The sequence below is a fragment of the Anastrepha ludens genome, chromosome 3 (genome assembly GCF_028408465.1).
Source record: "Anastrepha ludens isolate Willacy chromosome 3, idAnaLude1.1, whole genome shotgun sequence".
Taxonomy (NCBI): Eukaryota; Metazoa; Arthropoda; class Insecta; order Diptera; family Tephritidae; genus Anastrepha; species Anastrepha ludens.
Window position 1 is genome coordinate 128,406,440 of NC_071499.1, and position 23,758 is coordinate 128,430,197.

The 23,758-nt window shown below is 44.7% G+C and overlaps 1 protein-coding gene across 1 annotated transcript; it reads left to right on the forward strand.

Annotated features, from left to right (window-relative positions):
* Positions 1 to 182: 182 nt before the first annotated feature.
* Positions 183 to 21,992, forward strand: LOC128859200 (probable E3 ubiquitin-protein ligase HERC2). Its single transcript, XM_054095991.1, has 15 exons — positions 183 to 2,388; positions 2,449 to 3,352; positions 3,411 to 3,982; positions 4,049 to 4,603; positions 4,667 to 5,577; positions 5,640 to 5,793; positions 5,852 to 6,802; positions 6,897 to 8,008; positions 9,545 to 9,918; positions 9,984 to 17,267; positions 17,332 to 17,857; positions 17,928 to 18,411; positions 18,540 to 18,716; positions 19,104 to 19,428; positions 21,107 to 21,992. The coding sequence occupies exons 1-14, from the start codon at positions 1,426 to 1,428 to the stop codon at positions 19,254 to 19,256; spliced, it is 15,120 nt and encodes a 5,039-aa protein (XP_053951966.1). The 5' UTR covers positions 183 to 1,425; the 3' UTR covers positions 19,257 to 19,428; positions 21,107 to 21,992.
* Positions 21,993 to 23,758: the final 1,766 nt, after the last annotated feature.

Here is a 23,758-nt window from a genome sequence, read left to right on the forward strand (position 1 = left end):
AACAATAGTAACACAAGAAATTACTAAAAATTTCCCCCTGTCGTTTCTGTAGAAGCAATATGTTTTTGATTTAGCAATAACACCTCAATTGTCAAATGTGACAAACTTCTTCTATTCACTTGGGTAATTTTTGGGTAATTTTTGCTGAAATCCCGCAATAACCGACAAAACGCCTGGTAGCACGGCAGTCAGTCGAACAATTTTCTCGAGATTCTTTACTGAGCCTATGGAAAAAACTGCAGCGTTCTTTTGAATGGGAATTATACAAAGAAAAAGTTAAAATTCGATATTTAAAATACTAAATAGTTGTAGTGGAAAGGCGGCACGATAGATTGGTATATAAATTGCGGCATAAATTTCGAATTTAAAGCGAAACAATTGGATTTGAAAAAATTCAAAGGAAAATCTTGAGCTGTGAAAATTTTGTGTGTGGTGTGCTTATAGTGGGGTGTGTTTCTGTGTGTACTATAGTTAAGTCCAGATAGTGCGGAAGGGTAGTAAGTAAAATTCCTACCGAGCAAAGGGTGCAGATTCTCAGAGTTGTACCATCGGAGTATATTATAGAAATAAAGGAACTCCTATTTTAAGGTGGGGGCAGTGTTCGACAGAGTGTGAATGAACGACGCGTACCGAGTGTTTCTCCTCTGTGACCTATTATTGGCGGCGTCGCGAGGCCTGCAGTTAACGCAAAATTGAATTTTCCCAAACACCTACAAAAACAAAAGCAAGTAATAACGGGGGAGAACAACAACGAATAGCAAAAGTATCAACACGAATTGTTACATGGTCAAAACAAATCGACAAAAGCGAAAGTGACGACATCAAAGCGAGCGTCACGACAAACATAACAACATCACAAGGGGGGGGGCAGTAACGACACTGAACGGAAGGTGAATTTTTCTACAATAAAAACGTAGTGGGCGGCGGTGCTAATGCAGTGGTGTGGAAGTTGGCACAATCATTTGCTCTGTTTCTACTGTACACTGTGAGAAAACCAACAGCCGTTACGCCTCACTACTGATTGTAAGGCAAGGGAAGTCGCGGTACGAGCGGTGGCTTGAGGTTAACGCGAAGCTCAAATACTAAGCACACCGATTACATTTTAACAAATACATAAAATTTGCGTGTAATTAAACTTACGTGCATAACGAGTTGGTATAACTGGAATTATATACCCAGGAAAAAAAAAAAAAAAAAAAAATCAGTATGAAAATGTAAACAAACGTTACAATAAAAATTATACGAGTCGATTCCACTCGTTAGAAGTTACAAAATATAACAATCAGCAGTGGACTTGATTTGATATCAAAATCCAACGCTGTTAAATAAACAGCTTCAAGCCATTTCTAACAAACTAAAAAGTCTGTAACTATAAAAATAGCATAATACAATCACTGCAGCACCAGTGAGGCAGTGACATCAGTTATGTCCTCGTGTAATTCAACTGCAGACCTTTACTTACGTCCGCTGCCTTTTCTTGATGCTAAATGGTTACGCGCCGATCTTATCGCCAGCCTGCGCAACGTCGAAGATGCCGCTGTGCTTTGGAATAATCTTATACAGGATTGCGAATTAGTCTCATCACCGGCAGCTCATGTTCTGAACGCTGCAGGCCACCTATCTTACCTGGGCGACGATGGGAAACATTACTGTGGCGTGCAAAAGCTGCAATGCTCTTGCTGTCCGCTGGACTATTGCGGACCACTATCTGCGTGTAACTGCCCCGCATGTCGTACTCTCGATTCGGACTCCGCTATCAAGAAAATGACTACAGCTGTGCAGAATGCTGCCGCTAACCGCATCTCATCAGAAGTTATTTTCGAGTCGTGGTTATGGGGCCAGTGTCCCAACACAGCTGTCAAACTCAATTGCCAAAATACGCTGTTGGCTGAGCTGCACGACATCTCGTTGCAGGCGGCAGGCAACTGCCTCTCTTCAATACATTTGCGCCAACAGCTATTAATCTACGAACGCTATTTTGTTGCGCTATCACGCTGGAAGCAAAAACAAGAGCTGCAGTGTCCCAACATCGGAATGCCGAGCAGTATTGCTTCAACGGCTGCGGAAAAGTGTAAATTCAATGAGGATCAACGAAGTGGTGTTAATAGCGGTATGTGTCCTATGCGAGCACGAGAAATGAACTACCTTGCAACGAGTAAATTGCGACATTTTTCAACAGTGGACGTGCCATCGCCTATAAAAGAAAATGAACGAGCCACATTGGGCTTAGCACGTGTAGGCACACGCGCAGCTCTAAATTTTTCGTTTGCATTCTTGCGGCGTGCCTGGCGATCTGGAGAGGACACTGAAATGTGCAGTGAGCTTCTTAGTGAAGCATTAGAATCGCTGCAAGATCTGCCGGAAGCTTCGCTATTCGATGCTACACAGGTGAGGGCAATTTTGTTTATTTTATTTAGAAGGAAAATCTAAAATGTAAATTATTTTTAGGTGTCAACCTTGTGGATTGAAGTGCTGGAGCGCTCTATCAAATTTCTGCGACAAGTGGCACTTGGTGATCCTCTGGGCGGCCGTTGTACAGCACCGCGCGAAGACCGTCACACCGCTTTGTGCTTGTTACTAGAGCTGGGTGCACAAAAAGGCACACTCGCAGCAACATTAGAAGCCATTGTGCTGCTACTAACGCTATGGGAAAAAGAGAAAGAGACAGATGACAACCGCGATGCGCCACAGAATACCGGTGCCCCTCTGGTACCCATTTTACGGCGCTATGAATACATTGGAAACTATGGTATCAATAACACCTCAGAAGCATCACTTGCGAGCGCCACAGAGTCGTTCCTACGCTTTCTCACACTACCCGATGAAGACACCACCAATGTAGACTTGAAGCAGGCCGCAGTAGTCATTATTTCGCATCTCGATCGTCTGGCCAAACCACACTTGCCAACTAGCACGACAACCGCAATTTTGCCTTCTCGGACAATGCAGTCAACGAAACCTCCACTACATGCACAAGCTTCACAGGAAAGTATTTCGGCTGCCACAACACCGCAACTACATGAACAGCGCATATATGCACTTGGTTGGCTGTCGTTATGCCACGATCAATATGGTTTCACTGCAGAACCAGCCGTGGGTCTATCAATGGCGGGAAGCTCCTTCTCTGGCGCACACTATCCGGCGCCTGTGCTGAATTTCTATTTCCAGGTAAAGCAAGTCGCGTTCTCGGAGGAATATGTGCTCTTCCTTACTCACGAAGGCAAAATGTACACCTGGCGCACCGCCAAACCAGAGACAGAGCCTATGCTTATCGAGGAAATGACTGATGTGCAGGTGACAGCTGTGGCGGCGCATTGTGAAGGGCGTCACTTCATGGCTGTGGACAGTATGGGTAAGTCAAAATAACCATAAAAGTGCTCTATTGGGGTTATGGTAATTTTTTCCAACAGACAATGCTTACTCATGGGGCTGCGGCGAGGGTGGTCGTCTCGGCCATGGTGACTCACTACTGCGCGAACATCCAACTAAAATCCAATCCCTAGAGCCTGGCGTGAAATCGGTTTACTGTGGTTGCACCTACAGCGCCGCCATCACCATGGATGGCAACCTTTATACCTGGGGGCGTGGCACATATGGTCGCCTGGGCCATGGCAACTCTGATGACAAACTTTTACCAACACATGTGCACGCTTTACGGGAATATAGTATCATCGATGTGGCGCTGGGTAGCGGTGATTCTCACACACTTTGTTTAACCGTAGAAGGTTTGGTTTTTGCGTGGGGCGATGGGGATTATGGCAAGCTAGGAAACGGTTCATGCAATGGTTCCCAAGTACCGTTGCTAATCGAAACCTTGCCACTAATTAAGCGAGTGTATGCCGGTTCGCAATTCTCTATGGCGCTCAGCTGCGATGGTAAGCTATACTCGTGGGGCAAAGCTTACGATGGTCGGCTTGGACATGGACTGCTCGACAAAAATATTCAATGTCTTAATACGCCGAAGCAGATAAGCGCTTTGCAGGTGCGTTGAAGCTTCAATTTTTATTGATAATAACGATTTTTTTACTAACTTTTTATTTCGCCACAGTCAAAAGTCATTGTAGACGTATCAGTAGGCGTTTGGCATTGTCTGGCAATGAGTAACAAAGGTGAAGTTTTTGGTTGGGGCCGAAACGATTTCCAACAAGTCTGCCCTGCCTCCATCTCAAAGGAGCCAATACTGCGCGACCCAATACTTGCCACCCATCCCTCGGTGCAGGCGTTTGGCATAGCCTGTGGCGCCGCACAAAGCATAATATGGAGTCAGTCTTCGGTGCAGAGTGTGCCAATGAAGATACCGTTCGTCATTGATCTCAGCGAACACACTTTTCGACTGCTCGATCAATTGCTCGGCATAGTGTGCGGCCAAGATAGCAACTACCGTCAAACCCCCAATCAAGAATCGGAATGCATTGCCGTGGCTTGTTTGAATCTGCTACGTTTACAGTTACATGCGCTAATAGTGAATGCTGTTTCGCCTAAGTCGGTTGGCTTGTCGGAAGGATCGCGCTTGCTCGTTAGCTTGAAAACGCGGATATTCGGCTTGGCGGGCGGCTCAAATGTGCTGAAAACCATGCAGGAAGCTGCGCAGTGGACACTACAGGTGCGGCGGAATTATAAGTGGAATATTTTTTATACCGATTAAATGAAAATTGTGTATTTGCAGGTCGGCTGGAGCGTATTGTTGCCCACCGCTTCGGAGCGCGCACAAACTCTAACTTCATTGCTGCCCTCCGAGTCTGGTATTTCCTCTTCGGGACATCGTTTCATGACGGATTTGTTAGTCGGTTCTCTGATGGCCGAGGGTGGCCTTGAGACTGCATTGAAACAGGCTATTCGCCTCGAAGCCAACGACTGCACCGACAACGGCCACAATTTGCCTTTACTACACCTAATCAGACAGTTGCTACGCAACAACTCAACCTTAACCCAAGCGCGTTTAACTCAACTATTGCTGAATGCTGGCATATCGAAGCCCGAGGAAGACTCGTTCTCTTCACTTTCCGCTACGCAGTCCACTATGGCCGAACACACTAGTCCTAGTCTAGATCTATTGCACCGCTTTCAGCGTTTGCTCTTATCACACATACACCAATCGAAAAATGAAGACATAAACGGCGCCGAGGCGCTGCTCAGCAAATATGTTCAGAGCGCAGTCTCATTGTGCATACTCTCGTTGCAGAAAGCTCATGAAATCGCGCTACAAGGTAAGGAGACTGTTGCGGATATTCTAAAAACGGATATATCAGACACGCTGCTGTTCGAACTACTAATCGGCCTGGTTATATTGAAACGCGATCGAGCCAGTATTTTGCCGGCTTTCGAGTGGACAAAGGTGTTCCTGCCACTGCTGCATGCATTGGACAACTTGAATCGCATCATATGCGACAGTGAAGTACAGGACTCGGACGACATGGGCTGGCCGGGAATTATTTGTCGAGGCAATCAGAAAGGCGCCAATATGCAGCCGATGGACGATGTAAATTTAATACGCAAAAACGATTTTGAAAATCATATACTCGATGGCGGCAAATGGATCATATTGAACGGCTACGTCTGCGATGTCAGTGATTACCAGTAAGTGGGCGGGATATGATAGGGGCATACAACTAATATTAAACATTGATCACTCCTTGCAGAAATGACAATGCAGCTATCAAAGAGCTGCTCTCGTCTGGTATTGGCAAAGACCTCACCGTCGAAATGAATACGCCAATCTATCGCAACTGCTTGGAGCATATTTTGAGCAACTACAAAGTCGGACGGTATGCCGTCAATCTAACTGAGGAGAAAGTATGCGCTTCAACGCATATCCACTTTACTTCTCTCACCTGCTTGCTCTTCTTTTCAGCCCCACGTGCAGCAGAGCAAAGTAGTCACCCATTTCAATTCGGAGCGTGCGCTCGCTTACCTACTCGGTCTCGTTGTGAATCTCCTCCAAACTGGTCCTGTTCAACAGCCAGCCGAGCTGCAGTGTAAGACCATTGTTCGCTCCAGCATACTCCGCGGCGGCTTACAGCTACTGCAACCGAGCAACCCATTTGACGAAGAAAAGGGTGAGGCGCGTAGCAGCGCAAGTACTGCGGGCAGCACGCCTACCGAGCCGCCCATACACAGTCTAGCCCTTTGTGGTGGCGTTGGCGTCGGCACAGCTGGCGGCGGTAGTGGCGTAGCAGTCGCACATCCGGTGATCAACAGCGTACAGCAGCGCATTGAAATCTTCATTGCTGGTTTGAGTGAGGCGCGTTTGACAGACCCACTTGTCGTTACTTGGATGACGCTTTCGGAAAAGTACTGCAAAGACAATAATTTAATTTGGCATCAAGAGTTCCCACCTGAGCATCCGGTGCAGGAGCTAGAACGTTTGCTAACCGCAGTGCTTATACGCCATCAGAGCCTCGGAGGCCTGGTGTTGAATGTGCTGGAGCGGGAATTGAGCGGCGTGGCAGCAGCTAAGACACCCCGGCAAATTGCCGATATGATACGCCTCATTTATCAAACCAAGTGGTCAGTGGTGCGTATACGACAGCAGTTGAATCGCAGCTATAAGGAGGTGTGCGCCCCCATGCTGGAGCGTTTGCGTTTTTTGCTCTACGAAGTGCGTCCAGCGGTGAGTTTGGAGCAGGAGGCTCTCCGAAAATTGCCCATTTTACATCGGCTGCCACGGTTCAAGCACGTCGTACGACGTATTATAGCAGAAATGCGAATGGCCAAGAAACAACTGGCCTGTGGTAAACCAGAAGACATACTCAACGTGACCATACAAAGTCAGAATGTGGCGCAGAAGCTGCATCAGTCGCACGTGAGTTGAATTTCGAAAGCGATGCAGATGCAACTATTACTAATGCAATTGAATTTATTTTAATATGTGATGCGATCTACTTATTTTCTAACAGGAATCATTGCTGCAAGGCGACTGTGCTGGCTCCGAAAGCACTGACAAAGACTCGGCGATTGGCACCAACGATAATGATAGCAGTTCCTTGGCCAGCGCTACTGTGCTCATCCCACCATTACGAGGCAATGCGTCCAACGAAAATCTACTTGACGCTGGTGACAACAACGCCATACTCAGCGATCGCAAGGCGTCCAACGAAGAAATTAAATTACAGGCCAATGAACTCGACTTTGACGAAGACAAAAAACCCGCGGATGATGAACCACGTGTCAATAACGATCTCTTACGTAAGTTGCGCGAGAAGTGGTACTTTTCCGGCGAGTTAAATATGCCCATCATGCACGAGATCGTCGAATTTGTGATGCAAGAGGTGTGCGACGTAGAAACTGTGCGCCGGGCCATGTACTGCCAGGTACAACGTTATCAAATACGACGTCAAGGACTGGAAATGTTGCATTCCATGCTGCAAGTACATGGTCTGTTCGATGCCGTACAATACAATATGCTGAACGGTTATTTGGGTCTGCATTTGAAGAGCAACAACAGCAAACAAGCAACACTGAACGTAATGTATGACCTTAACATGATAACGGCTTTCCAAAAGGCCGATCTGCTGCTAGCGCAATCACGCGTGCTCGAGTGGGCTGTGCTCGAACTGCAACGGCTGGTGAATCAAGAGCTGATACAGCTAAAGGGCAAATACAATGCTGGTAGTGGCAAGGATACCTCTAATCTGGGTACTTATGTATTTTTGAAAAAGCTACCGCGCGCACGTTTTCTACTCAGCATATTTGGGATTCTGGCCAAGGACATGAGCGCCAACGAATTGAGTTTGATTGTGAATTCAGGCACACTGGGCACAGTACTTGGATTACTTAGTCAGACCGGTGGTGAAATGCCGGCGGTGAAGAACGCATACGATTTGTCGGTGGTGTATGAAGACACGATCTTAAAACAGAAGTCAAATAAGGCCAACTTGACTGGGCCTGAGCTGGCTAAATTGATGAAGATTGGAACGCGCATTGTACGCGGCGCAGACTGGAAATGGGGTGATCAAGACGGCAATCCGCCGGGTGAGGGACGCATCATTAGCGAAGTGGGCGAGGATGGGTGAGTAGTTGAACTTTATGTAAATTTAATTACTTTTAATATGTACAATGTTTGAAAAACTTGGTCGTGTATTCGTAATGCTTAGCAGTGGGATCTATAAAGTTGGTTTATCCACCCTAGCTTATGGTGTAATAATATAAGGTGTAGTGGCGGCCGCCGTAGCCGGATGGGTTGGTGCGCGAACTCAGAGAGAACGCAAGTTCGAATCTCGGTGAAAGACTAAAATGAAGAAAAAGTTTTTTCTAATAGCGGTCGCCCCTCGGCAGGCAATGGCAAACCTCCGAGCTTATTTCTGCCATGAAAAAGCTCCTCATAAAAAAATATCTGTCGTTCGGAGTCGGCTTGAAACTGTAGGTCGCTCCATTTGTGGAACAACATCAAGACGCACACCACAAATAAGAGGAGGAGCTCGGCCAAACACCCAAAAAGGGTGTACACACCAATTATATATAAAGGGTGATTTTTTAAGAGCTATAGGAAAGTTTTACAAAAAAACACACGTAAACTTCAGAAAAATGCATGCAATTTTTATTTAAATCGATAGTACAGTCCATATAATTTAATGTTTGAAGATTACTTCATGCAAAAGTTGACCGCGACTGCGCTTCAAATGCTCCTCCGCTTAGTCCAATTTTGGCATACTCTTCCCAATGTTTCGGGCGGTATCTCACATATAAATGCTTTAATGTTGTCTTCCAATGCGTTAATTGCAGCAGGCTTGTCTGAATAGACATGAGCTTTAACATAGCCCCACAAAAAATAATCTAAAGGCGTTATATCGCACGATCTGGGTGGCCAATTGACAGGTCCCGAACGTGAAATAAAATGTTCACCGAACTCGCCTCTCAACAAGTCCATTGTTACGCGTGCTGTGTGGCATGTGGCACCGTCTTGCTGAAACCACATGTCATGCAAGACAAGCTCTTGCATTTTGAGCAAAAAAAAGTTGGATATCATTTCACGGTAGCGCTCACCATTCACAGTTACGTTACGATTCGCAGCATCTTTGAAGAAGTAGGGTCCAATGATACCTGCAGCCCATAAACCGCACCAAACTGTGACTTTTTCTGGATACATTGGTAGCTCTTGCAATTCTTCTGGCTGATCTTCACTCCAAAATCGACAATTCTGCTTATTTACGTACCCATTGATCCAAAAATGAGCTTCGTCGCTGAACACAATTTTTCGATCTAAAAGTGGATCTTCGGGCAACTTTCCAAGCGTCCATTCACCAAAAATTTTGCGTTGCGGTCGTTCGGCTTCAATTCTTGCACCAGCTGTATTTTGAAAGGCTTCACACCTAAATCCTTTCGCAAAATTATCCACGTTGTTGACCAAACTGAAGATGTTTGACAGTGAAACAAAACACGAAACGTGCGTCAGCTGTTTAAACCAACTGTTTAAAAAGATAATAGCTAAAAAATCACCCGTTACATATATATAATGGCGCTAAGAACTATCTTTATAGTTCATAAAAACATTAAAAATGCGAAATCTAAAAGAAAATCTCACTGTTCTTCTTCACCCCTCTTCCAGTTGGGTCCGCGTCGAATGGTACACCGGCGCTACAAACTCCTACCGCATGGGCAAAGAGGGTCAGTACGATTTACGTTTAGCGGAAAGTGCTTTAAATATTATCTCACCGGACACGGAAACTGAGAAGGATGAACTCTGCTGTGACACTCAACTGAATGGAGAATCCCACCCAACTAAACTTTTGCGCTATGCCTGCACTAAAACGCTGCAAATCATCTCAGTGGGCATAGGATTGCACAGCGCACAGATGGACAAAAATGCTGTGCGTTGTATATCCAGCATGTTTCGTTCAATACTCGATCCCAAATCGACACTGGGCAACATTTATGGCTTGGACAATTGGACGACTTTGGGTTTCTTGAAAGCTATTGCAGGTGAACTTAATGGAAGAATGTAATTTTTGTATTATTTTTCCAATCACCTCTTTTCGAGCTTTTAGGTGAATCTAAGTCCCTTGCCAAATATTTGTCTTCAACCACCTGGATTGAATTCTACATCAGCTTACTCGAACAGCCAATAACACGCGAGCAGGACCTTTTTCGCAACATTCACTGCCTACGTTTGTTGCAGAGCATACTTATCCATTGGACCGATGAAGCACACATGCAACGCATGGCTATGCTGGTGCGTCAATTTTTCTCAACGCTGGGCAAGATAACGCTTTACTGCCCACATGACATCTCGCTGCAACAAAACGTCGGCGATTGCAAAACGCGCGTGCTCCTAACAGCCTCGCACTCGGGTACTATAGCTGAAGAAATCATAACATTGCTGCGCCGCTTGCACACACTACCCTACTGGAATGCGGCGATTAACTCGTTCCTCGCTCAGAAACTATGCGTCGCGGCAGAGTTGTTCGGCGAAGATGGCTTGGACTTGCAGCACCTGGAAAATGAGTATATCTATGTGATGGGCGTGCTCTGTACAATAGGTGGCTGTGATATACGTGTACGTGTGGGTCTACAGGTCTGCTCTGAGGGCAACACCGCCACCATTTGTGGCTTTACCAATAAAGGCAAGTGTTTACTTAGCACAGATAGCCAAGCCTTGAGTGGCGAGTTTCGTAAGATTTCGCTGAGCACAGCATTTGAGTGCGCTGACTACTCAGTTTTTAGTCTCTCGCGTTTGCCTCTAAACGAAATGCTGTTGAATTCGTGGGCCGTGCTGCTCTTTGGTCCTGGCGAGCGCAAGGAATGTGTGCCAAATGGCGTGGACATCAGTTTGTTACGCGGGCAGCAAATACAACTCTCTGTGCTGAATGCGAATTGTGTATTGTATCGACATCAAGCCGCTCTAAGGAAAATACTCAAGCAACGTTCGCCCAGTTTGTGTGCTTACTCTTCCGATGAGAGTTTATCTGAGGAAGCCGCACCAGCTAACGCCAGCTGTGATGGTAAATCGAATGCCGAAGGCGACGCTTGTGGCGAGACAGATGCAATAAATGTTGCTGCTAATAGTGACGAATTGAGCGCTCAGCCAACAATCAGTAACGCCGAGTTGCTCATACAAAGTATTTTAATACGCGCGACGCAGCCATCACCAATTAAAGCCATCTACAACTACGCAGATTTGTCAACTGCAGCTCTTAATTGTGCGCAAGTGCTTGCCGCTAAAGTGCACAATGAATTGAATGAAGCTGCTTCGACAAGCGCTGCACGCTTTGTCGCACCAACGCCACCAATGCAGCCGACGATGATACACGGCGTGCCCGTTTACAATGTTGGACTTTTGGACGAAGCGTCGGGTAGCAGTCAGCCACAAGTGCCGAAGAACAACACGGAGGCTACGCCACTCATTGCACAGATCATGGAAATGGGTTTCTCTAAGAAGTCGGTGGAGTTGGCTGTGAAGCAATTGACCATTCACCCGGAGGTAATACCAACACCAGAGCAAATCGTTCAATGGATACTCGAACATCCGGACGTTTGCGCAAACACCATAGATGCCACAGATTATCTGGAACCGCCGTTAGTTGGTGGAGGTGGCGCTGTCGGCGGCTCGTCGAGTGACACTTCACTGCAATCGAAGCTGCAAACCCTGCATGACCCCGAAGCTGACTCGGACAATGAGAGTTTAGATAGCAGTTCAGACACCGTAGAGGGCTCCTCTATACATGAACAACTGGTCAAGTTCGAGACGCGTAAAGACTTTCCTTCTGCGGATCAGTATGCACAGTACGTACGCGGGCTCGTCTGTCCCGGCATGCTAGTGCGTTGCTGCCGTGACTTTGAGGAGATCAAGAAAGGTGATATTGGCACAGTGCTTAAAGTGGACACGGAGGGTTTGCATGATCTTAACGTTCAGGTAGACTGGCAACTACATGGTAACACGTACTGGGTTTGCTTCGTGCACATTGAGCTGTTGGAAATGCCACGAGAGAAGACGACATGTGAGCGCTCAGCGCAGGTGGTTGTTGGCACGCAGGTGCGGTTACGCGCAATCTCACGCTATAAGTGGGGTTATGTGTTGCGCGGAAGCGTAGGCACTGTGACAGCGGTGCGCGGTAAGGATGTAACGGTCGATTTCCCACAGCATGCCGGTTGGAAAGGAACACTAAATGACATTGAATTAGTGGGCGGCCAAGTAGGAGGACCTAGTGGTGGCCTATTAGGGCTCATCAGCGGCGCAGTGCCCACACCTAGCGACCTCATTGAAGACTGGTCGCGTTGTATACGTTCACTCACGGTGTCCTCTAATGAATCAACTGCCAAACATCTCCTAGATCGTAGTCCGTATTGTTGGCAAAGTTCATCGAGCAGTCAAACCAAACACTGGATTCGTTTGGAGATGCATGAACATGTGCTGGTACATAGTCTCTCGATAGTGGTCAGCCCGGGCGATCACTCGCACCAGCCTTCTTTAGTAGTAGTACGCGTGGGCGATAGCATTGGCAACCTGAAAGACTATTCGTGGATCTCCATCAAAAACACCGACACTACAGCAACACTAATGAGTGACGTGCGCCAATATTACCCCTGGGTGGAAATAGTCATAAAACAGTGCCGCAACAACGGTATTCAGTGCAAGGTGCATGGCTTGAACATCATTGGACGCCGCAAGCAAACTGACCTCGATCTGCTGCTGATGAATGCCTCATTCTTGGCATGTGAATATGAGCAAATGAGCGACTCCAATCCATGTTTATCCAGCGCTTACAGCAATGCTGACCCCAAATCATCATTGATTTGTGAGTCGCCCTGTACCGTTATGGTTTGGGGTCTTAATGACAAGGAGCAGTTAGGCGGTCTCAAAGGTTCCAAAGTGAAAGTGCCAACCTTCTCTCAAACAATCAGTCGATTGCGTCCTATCCATATTGCAGGTGGCTCTAAGTCTCTGTTTATTGTTTCGCAGGATGGCAAAGTATACGCGTGTGGCGAGGGCACGAACGGTCGGCTCGGTTTGGGCATTAGCGTAAATGTGTCAGTGCCGCGCCAGGTTCCAGTACTACATCAATACGTAGTAAAGAAGGTGGCAGTTCATTCAGGCGGCAAGCATGCAATGGCATTAACGCTAGACGGTAAAGTTTTCTCTTGGGGCGAGGGCGAGGACGGCAAACTGGGACATGGCAACCGCCTCACCATGGACAAGCCGAAGCTTATTGAAGCGCTGCGTGCAAAAAAGATACGTGATATTGCCTGCGGCTCATCGCACAGTGCGGCCATCACCTCTGCTGGCGAGCTGTATACTTGGGGTTTGGGCGAATATGGACGCCTTGGTCATGGTGACAATGCGACGCAACTGAAGCCGAAATTAGTCGCGGCATTGAGCGGCAAACGTGTTATACAGGTGGCTTGCGGTAGCCGCGATGCGCAAACACTGGCGCTAACGGAAGAAGGTGTGGTGTACTCATGGGGCGATGGCGATTTTGGCAAGTTGGGCCGCGGCGGCTCGGAAGGTTCTTCGATACCACACGAAATCGAGCGTCTGACCGGCATCGGTGTCATTCAAATTGAATGTGGCGCACAATTCAGTCTCGCGCTTACACGCACCGGCGAAGTATGGACCTGGGGCAAGGGTGACTACTACCGTTTGGGTCACGGCAGCGATCAACATGTGCGCAAACCGCAACCGATACAGGCACTGCGCGGCCGAAAGGTTATACATCTTGCGGTAGGCGCCTTGCATTGCCTGGCCGTAACCGATACCGGGCAAGTGTATGCGTGGGGCGACAACGACCACGGCCAGCAAGGCTCTGGCAATACCGTTGTAAATAAGAAACCGGCGCTGGTCATTGGTTTGGATTCGGTGTTTGTCAATCGCGTCGCTTGTGGCAGCTCGCACGCTGTCGCTTGGGGCTTGCCGCAATCGCCATCGGAAGACGAGAAGAAGGGCCCTGTGCCATTTGCGACGTCAAAGGATCCGCTTGGTGGCAGTAGCCTTGGCATTTATGACACTGAATCCCAGTTGAGTACACCTACAACAACACCAAATACATCGAAACCAACGTCGAAAGTGAGCCTCAGCGAGACGTTGCTCTCGCTCGAGACGGATGGCGCACGCCAAACTGCGCTTAATTACGTGTTGAACGCCATGAGCATATTGCAGGCTCGCCAGCTGATTGTCGCCGCACTCACTAGTCATAGCAAAGTGAATCTGCATGAAAAGACAACGAGCGAGTTCGACGTACAAGAAGGCAATGCTACTTTGGGCAAAGATACGACAACTGGTGCTTCGCGTAGCACACCACATAGCACTCTAGGTGGGCATAATAGCCACAACAACAACGGTAATAACGAAGTGATTGCTCAGGGTGGTGGGGAGGCGCCAGCCGATGCCACCGACCCGGCCGTACACGAACCCTCGCCAGAGGCGGAAATTGTGCCCGCACCAGCCGGCCCATTAAGCGCGTTCCAAAGCTTAACCGGCTCACTCTCGCTCTCAGCATCCATTTCCAGCAACGCACCACACAAACATTCAAAAATGTCAGCCAGTGCCATGTCAGCACTAGCGGCAACAATGACCAACCAAGAAGAAATCATTGAGGAGACTAGTCTTACCGGCTTGGATGATTTTACCTCATTGTTGGGCGAATCAGAGGCCAAGAGCTTAGTGGAATTACTAAAATTAAGTGTAGCTGGCCGCACCGGCCCACTCAGTACTTCGCAGACCATTTCCGACACACTCATCGCACTCGGCTCGAATTCGCCTACAATCGGCGCGATGTTACTTGAGACTTGCATCACAGAGCTTGAGGACTTATGCACATCTCGTTATAGCTTGGGCAAAGTACCTAAACCAGTTATGCGGGAGAGCAGCCATCCATATGTAGACAACATCACAATAGTCGGTCAAGTGAAAATTCCCGGAGCCGAGTCGCTGCGCATAGAATTCGATAGCCAATGCTCCACAGAAAAACGCAACGATCCACTGGTCATCATGGATACTTCGGGTCGCTTGGTTGCCGTTCGCTCCGGACGCGAATATGCACAGTGGGCTCCAGAAGTTCGTATACTCGGTGATGAAATGCGTTGGAAATTCACATCGGACAGTTCGGTAAATGGCTGGGGCTGGCGCTTTTGGGTGCACGGCATAATGCCAGCGACCGCATTGCATGAACGCGGCTCGGATCGCGCGGTGCTCTCGCAGCCATCAATGCCACTGGTGATGGCGCTGTTGAATGAGCGCCTTGGGCCGCACAACACGAGCGTGCTGTTACGTTTGGCAGCCGCACTGGCTGCCTGCGCGCAACTTAATTCGCTCACAACGACACAACGGATTTGGTCATTAAAACAGCTACATACCGTGCTGCTTTCAAAGCATACTCCGAAGCCAATGGATCCAGCGCTGAACAGTATTTTGATGCCACTAATACCGGAACTCTTGCGACAGTATGAGTACGAGGAGCCACAGGTACGTGGGGGTATTCACCTCATGCATTCCGATTACTTCAAAACTTTGGCAGCTCTCGCTTGCGACATGCAGTTGGATGCTGTACTACCGCCGGCTGACGTGCACAAATGGTCATGGTTCAAACGATACTGCATTGCGGTGCGCGTCGCACAGTCCCTAATAAAGCGAACTGAATTGCCACGTCCCTTCTGTATGGAGGTACGCAAGAAGTTCGCCGAAATGATGCCAGCGCCACAACAAAGTCACTCTCCCGTCGGCGGCAGTGGCGGTTCGATGATGAACTCAACTACATCGCTTTCATCTGCCGGCAGCACGAACAGCAATCCAACACCCCCTCCACCACCATCTAGCTCTACGATCGTAAACACATTGACGCCCAGCACTAGCAACCTTATACAATACATTGACTCAATGATGTCTCTCTCATTACACGAGCCAAGCAACGTTGGCACCGGCGGCTGTTCCAGCCTGCCACCATTGGCATCTTCTACAGGCAACGATATGTTGCAGTTTCTACACGAGGACCACACCGTCTTCAAAGGAGCGCACGACAGCCAACTGCTACAATGGCTCAATCGACGACCAGACGACTGGGCTTTATCTTGGGGTGGTGCAAGTACAATATACGGCTGGGGACACAATCATCGCGGCCAGCTGGGTGGACTCGAGGGCAGCCGCATCAAGACCCCAACCCCGTGTGAGGCGCTTAGTTTACTGCGTCCTGTGCAACTAGCGGGCGGCGAGCAAACGCTTTTTGCAGTCACTCCCGATGGCAAGTGCTTCGCTACCGGTTACGGCTCGGGTGGTCGACTTGGCGTGGGCGGCACAGACTCCTGGGCTATACCAACATTGATTGGTTCACTGCAACATGTATTTGTCAAGAAAGTAGCTGTAAACTCAGGCGGCAAACACTGTCTGGCGTTAACGACTGAAGGTGAGGTGTATTCATGGGGCGAGGGCGAGGATGGCAAACTAGGCCATGGCAATCGGATGAGCTACGATCGCCCGAAGTTGATCGAAGATCTCACAGGCATCGGCATAGTAGACATAGCTTGCGGTAGCGCGCATTCAGCGGCCATTACTTCGTCGGGTCATGTGCTTACCTGGGGTAAAGGGCGTTACGGCCGACTTGGTCATGGGGACTCTGAGGATCAATTGCGTCCTAAACTGGTGGAGGCGCTGCTAGGCTATCGGGCCATTGATGTTGCTTGCGGCTCAGGGGACGCGCAAACACTTTGTATCACCGACGACGACAACGTTTGGAGCTGGGGTGACGGTGATTATGGCAAATTGGGTCGCGGCGGCTCAGATGGTTGTAAACTACCCTACAAAATCGAAAGTCTCGCTGGCCTAGGAGTAGTAAAAGTGGAATGCGGCTCACAGTTTTCGGTAGCACTTACCAAATCCGGCGCAGTCTACACCTGGGGCAAGGGAGATTTTCATCGTCTCGGACACGGCACCGTGGATCATGTGCGTCGGCCAAAGAAGGTGGCGGCATTGCAAGGCAAAAAGATCGTTTCAATTGCCACTGGCTCACTGCATTGTGTAGCCTGTACCGATGCAGGCGAAGTGTACACGTGGGGAGATAACGACGAAGGTCAGTTGGGCGATGGTACTGTGAGCGCAATACAACGTCCACGTCTGGTGGCTGCACTGCAGAACAAACACATCGTTAAAGTGACTTGCGGCTCGGCGCACACTATTGCCATGTCTACATCGCAACTTACAGATCGCATGCGCCCACCACCCAATCCGCCGCTAGAGTATGATTTAGTACGCGAAATGCCGCCGGAGGCATTACATGCGCGTCTTGTACTGCTGCATCACTTCTCGGAGCTACTTTGTCCCTGCCTGGCTATGCTGCCAATCATAGGTAAGAGCGGCAGGCATTTAAGATTCTGGTGTTACACAAATACATTATATTACTTTCCTCAAAGGTGAACTTAGCTTGGGTGCACTGAAAGACGTGCTTGTGTATACGATCAAAGAAGCCGCTTTCCGCAAAGTCATACAAACAACTATGGTACGCGATAAACAACACGGGCCGGTGATTGAGCTAAATCGCATACAGGTAAAGCGATCACGCAATAAATCAGGCAACGGTCTAGCCGGCATCGACGGAATGAAGAGTGTCTTTGGGCAGATGGTGCAAAAGTTGCCGCTGCTCACGCAAGAGGCTCTTTCGCTTCCGCATCGCGTATGGAAGGTGAAGTTTGTGGGCGAGAGCGTAGACGATTGCGGCGGTGGCTACAGTGAATCGATAGCAGAAATGTGTGACGAACTGCAAAACGGCAGTGTACCTCTGCTAATCACAACACCCAACGGGCGTGGCGAGGCGGGAGCCAATCGCGATTGTTTCCTGCTCGACCCAACGCTCAGCTCTGTGTTACAGATGAACATGTTCCGATTTTTAGGCGTGCTAATGGGCATAGCGGTACGCACTGGCTCGCCATTGAGTTTGAAGTGAGGGCAAAACGAAAAATAAGTAATTTTAACCGATTATACAAATATTTGTGTTTTCATTTCCATTTAGTTTGGCTGAGACCGTTTGGCGACAATTGGCCGGCGAACAGCTTCGTCCTTCTGATCTCACTGAAGTCGATCGCGACTACGTCGCCGGATTGCTTTGTATACGCAATATGGACGAGGATCCCAAGGTGTTCAGCACATTGGAACTACCCTTCTCCACTTCCTCGGCCAAAGGACATGAGGTGCCCTTATCGACGCGCTACATGCGCATCTCGCCACAGAATCGCCACGAATATGTGCGTCTTGCTTTGAATTTCCGTCTGCATGAGTTCGATGAGCAGGTGAAAGCTGTGCGTGACGGCATGTCCAAAGTGATACCAGTACCGCTGCTATCACTCTTCTCAGCACCTGAATTGCAAGCGATGGTTTGTGGCTCGCCTGACATACCTCTGGGCCTGCTGAAATCGGTTGCCACTTACAAAGGTTTTGACCCGAATTCCGCTTTGGTAACATGGTTCTGGGAAGTCATGGAAGAGTTCTCCAACCAGGTGAGTGAAGTTTGCTGTATGAGTAAACTGGAATAAACCATTTTTGTGGTACTAAGATTTGGAGTTGCTGTTGCTTTCTAGAGAAATAATTATTTGTAGCAACTCAGAGATAAACCAAATATTTTCAGGAACGTTCCCTTTTTTTACGATTTGTCTGGGGTCGTACTCGTCTACCACGTACGATTGCCGATTTCCGTGGACGCGACTTTGTACTGCAAGTACTGGACAAGAGTCCTCCCGACAATTTTCTACCGGAAAGTTATACCTGCTTCTTCTTGCTGAAAATGCCACGCTACTCCTGCAAGGTTCGTATCTACTCTGATTAAAAACCACGTACGTACGCATTTCAAAGCAAATTTTTGGGGCGCTAAACCAAACGCTTGAAATATTGAAATCCTCAAAGAAAATTGCTTACTCTCTTATTCATTACTAAATGTATTTCTGTCTCTTTCACTTGCAAATTTTTAGCAAATAAGAAATAATAAAAAATTTTCGATGTTAGTGCCACGATTCTTTATATAAGTTTAATAGAAATAATTATTCTATTTTTTAACAATTATGTATTTTTTGAAGCATATTCTGTCTTAATTTGGTTTAATTCTTTATGAAATTTTTTTGGTAATTTTTTTCCAGAATAATTCGAATGCTTTTTTTTTAATAAAACAACTATTACTTTTTCTGCATGCCCTTAGGCTGTTCTGCTGGAGAAGCTCAAATATGCCATACATTTCTGCAAGAGCATCGATACGGACGAGTATGCACGCGTTGCCATGGGTGATCCCACCGAAGCGACGGGCAGCGAGGACGACAGCGATTTGGAATCGGCTGCGAGTAATGAGGCCTAAATCAAAATCAACTCTTAGTGGAATGTGGATATGATTTCACAATAAAACAAATTAAATATAAAATACGTGCATATATATTTGAAAAATAATCAGCAAAATATTCATACATACAAGTAGATATATAAATTTGGTGGATGAATTTGTAGTCTGTAGTAGCAGCGAACGTAGTTTGGTAAGTAAAATAAGCCTAAGTTTGCGTTAGTAAAAAAAAAAAAAATTTTATATGAAAATAATAAATTAAAAAACATTTAACTAAATCGACAATAATAAACTGGAGGTAACTCATTAATTTAAAAAAGGGAGAAAAAAATGCAAAATTATTTAAAAATTTAATATTATATTTAAATAAAATAAAGTAAAAAAAATAACAAAATTAGGAACAATATAATAAATTATAAAATAAAGAAAAATAATTCATTTTAACGCAAGAATCTTAATGAAGTAGCATTATTAACTACGCAAATAAAAATGGAGCATTTCCCTAAAACAAAAAAAAACAAAACAAAAGTAATATTATACACATATACAGTGTACTCTCTCTTAAGCGGACACCCAGGGACTGAAAAGCTTGTCTGCTTACGAGAAAAGTGCAAAATGTTATGGGAGGATTGTCTGCTCAAGAGAAATAAATTCAAAAAAATTCTTAAGGATGTTCTGAACAAAGTTTCAGCGTAAGAGAGGGTGTCCGTTAGGAGAGCGTCCAGTGTACTGGGAGCGTCAAAGAAAGTTTTTCACCACATATTGATATGTTTTGACTATTTATTTATTTATTTTTTAATTTTAATTATTTTTTTATAAAAATATAGTTCATAGTACAAAAAGAACCATATAAAGCAAAGTTTGGAACTTTATACAAAATTTCAAAAATGCGGCAAATTTTCAAAAAAATATCAAACATTTTACGCAGAATTTTTAGACATTGAATTTTGGTATAATAAAGTGCAAGTTGGGTGTTTTTTCCATATTAAAAAAGTGGAGTAGGCGTTAAATGGAGAAAATGCACAAGACGGCGACCGAAAAAAATCTCTAAAATCAGAGTGTTTTTGACCTACTTGAAACTTGCACTTTATTGTACCTAATTTTAATGAGCTATAAAATTGCATATTTAAATTTTTTTTCACAAATTTGGAGTAAGAAATTGAATGAACTGCACGGCGACAGCCGTAGCCGAATGGGTTGGTGCAAGACTACCATTCGGAATTCAGAGAGAATGATCTCGAGAAGTTCAAATCTCGGTGAAAGACCAAAATGAGGAAAAAGTGTTTTCTAATAGCGTTCTCCCTTCGGCAGGCAATGGCAAACCTCCGAGTAATTTCTGCCATGAAAAACCTGCTCATAAAAACCATTTGCCGTTCGGAGTCGGCTTGAAGCTGTAGGTCCCTCCATTTGGGGAACAACATAAAGAAGCACGCCACAAATAAGAGGAGGAGCTCGGCCAAACCCCCAAAAAGGTGTACAATTTATTGCGAAAATCTGTTTACAAAGCTTGGAATTTTGATGAAAATTTGCCGAATTCTCACAACTTTGTTTTATATAGTTTTTGTTGTAGTATGAACCTTGTTTTTATGAAAAAATAATTGAAATTAAAAAGTAAATAAATAAAACTGTAAAAGTGAAGAAGTAAATAACCAAATGATGTGATCAGATGGGTTTTTACGATGCGCGTTTTCAACGCAAATAATATTAAAGAAAGTAAAATTAATAAAAACTTATCGGAGCCAAACCTCAAAACCACCCTCTCTCAAGAGTAGTTTACTTTTAAATTTGCGAAATTCGAAAAACAAAAATTGAATTTGTTATTCAAATATAAATAGATAAGAGTAATAAAAGCTTTTCTCCCCTCTTTTCAGCACCATACAAACCCACACGACCCCACGGAAGCGAAGCAAACAAAGGAAACGGACAAGAAAAAGAAAAATGTATTTATAAAAGGCCTCAAAGGTATTTTAAAGCAAGAGAAATTTCCGAAATTAACTGGATTATACAATGTTTTAACAGCATTGGCAGCATGGCATAATGTTGCCACAGCCATAAAAAGTAAATTAATTTGAGCAAGCCAAAATTCCAAAAACAAAATAGTATTAAAAATTCAAATTTTATTCAAAAACAAACTGTTGGCGAATCGGTTGGCTAGTGAGTCAACCGTTTATGTTGCTGACAACTGCCGACAATGCGGTACGCATGCAACGGCGACAAACACTGCAAGAAAAAATTAGCTTATTTACACACAAATACACATTTCGCCACATTTAGACATTAATTTACCGTTTTGCGTAATTCCACTATTTTTTTTTTCTTTTTTTTTTTGTATTCAATGAATTTATTGTGTATTAATTTTTTGTGAATTTCCATATAAACCAAAAACAAAATAACCAGAATAATAACAAATGTTTATAAACTGGTATTTATGCTAATCTTTACAAATGAATTTTTAACCAAGAAATCGAATAAACAAATAATTTTATAAATTTCTATTTACTTAAAAAAAAATGTATTGATTTTAGTAGAAAAAGAAAGCTAAGAAATGAGAAATGAAATGTAAGAAAAAAATCGAGCAATGTTATTTTACGCCGTAAAAGAGTAAATATTTCCGATTGTTTGGTAAATTTTAGTGATTTAGAAATTAGTTATAGCTAAGCGCTTAGCGCTTACACCAAAAATGCATGAAAACATAATTTAGCAGCAGCAGCAATGTAACTGTTTTTATTTAGTAAACGCTTTTCACTTCATTTTTCATTCAATTTTTTTATTTTCAAATTTTTTTACTTTCTAATTCTTTTATTTACTATTTTTTCACTTTCCAATTTTTTTATTTTCTAATTTTTTTTCTAATATTTAGTTTATTTTCTAACTTTTTACTACTATTACAACGGTTTTACCATATTTTTGTTAAAATCGTTAAAATTCTTTTTGCCAGCTTGAACAAATATTTATTACAATGCGAAACAGTTATTTTTCTAACATAACAACATTGGCAAATAAGCCAATCACTTTTATTTTTGTGATTTTAATTCATTTATATTTCCTCTGTGATTTCGACTCTTTAATTTTGAATGGTTTTTTAAATTAAAATGAAATTATTAACCTGAAATAATTAATTTATGCCTCATAACTGCTGAAGTGCGAGTAGAATTAAAAAATTTCTAGAATTTATATCTATAGAAATAATTTATATACCTATTTATTTTACATATTACATAATACTTTCCGGAAAAAATATGCGATGGAAAAAGAACTATCGCCAAAGCTCACACGAGTTTTTTTTCCTAATTTAATTTTTTTTTTTTCACGAACACAAGTCTAAAAGCATCGAGGCTTGTGTCGCTAATAGAATTATTTTCACTCATAGAATTTTTTTTCCTTTTGAACTTTAAGTTAAACTTACAATAAAATAAACAAATAGTTTTCTTATTCATTAAACATGCATACATACATACATGCCTACTATATGATAGCCTCTAGACCCGTATATGCATACAAATATGTATTTATATTTTAGCATTAAAACAAAACCATTTCCACATTTAACACGCAAAACTAGCAAATATCTCATTGAAATTAGCAAGAAAATATTTATAACTAATTTGGCAGAATTCTAAATCACTTATTTAGCAACTGCAAAGTAGTGTTTTATGATAAAAAAAAAAGAATTACACGAAAAATTAATTAAATTGTGCAGTTGTTGTGTAGCGATTCGATGGCAATTTTATGAAATATTACATTTAAAAAAATAAAAGCTATTAAAAATAAAACAAATCATGTACAGATTTTACTTGTAGATGGAACAGATTTAGCGCACAATTTTCGTACTAGAATTCAAAAACATTTTGCGTTTTGCATTTTTTACTCAATTCAACTAGACAAATCCGAAATGTGTTTTACTGAATTGTCCGACTTGTATATATGTATGTATATATTAGTGCGGGGAAAAATAAATCCATTGTTTTTTCGTAAAATTTGCCGCAAGTAGCTTAAAGTTGTTTTATGGTGGATTTTTAGCTCCTGGGCGATGCTTCGACTATTAACATGCCGGTCGACTTCGATTATTTCTATGATTTATCGACATTTCCTTTAAGGCTTCTGTATCTATCCAGAGCCACGCTGCGATCGGGAGTACTTAAAATATTGAGGGAGCACTTCTCGAAGCTGCGCATGTCACAGATAATTTTAAGATCCCGATACCCCAATCGTTGACGACGTAACTGCCGTTCCACTACGCGACCAAGACGAGGAGAATAGCGATAACGCGGCTAAAGAACAACAAAGCCGCGTGCGCCGATGGACTGCCGACTGAGCAATTCAAACATGACGGCGAGCAGCTGGTAAAGAGCATGTGTCAGCTCCTATGCAAAATATTGTCGTATAAAAGCATGCTTGCCAGCATTCTGGATTCTTAAACTGAACTAACCACCGTAGATAGGGACGCATGATCAGTACTTGGAATTTAAGCGTGCTCTGCTCAATACATTAGAATGCTATATGTGCCAATTACCGCGGGATTA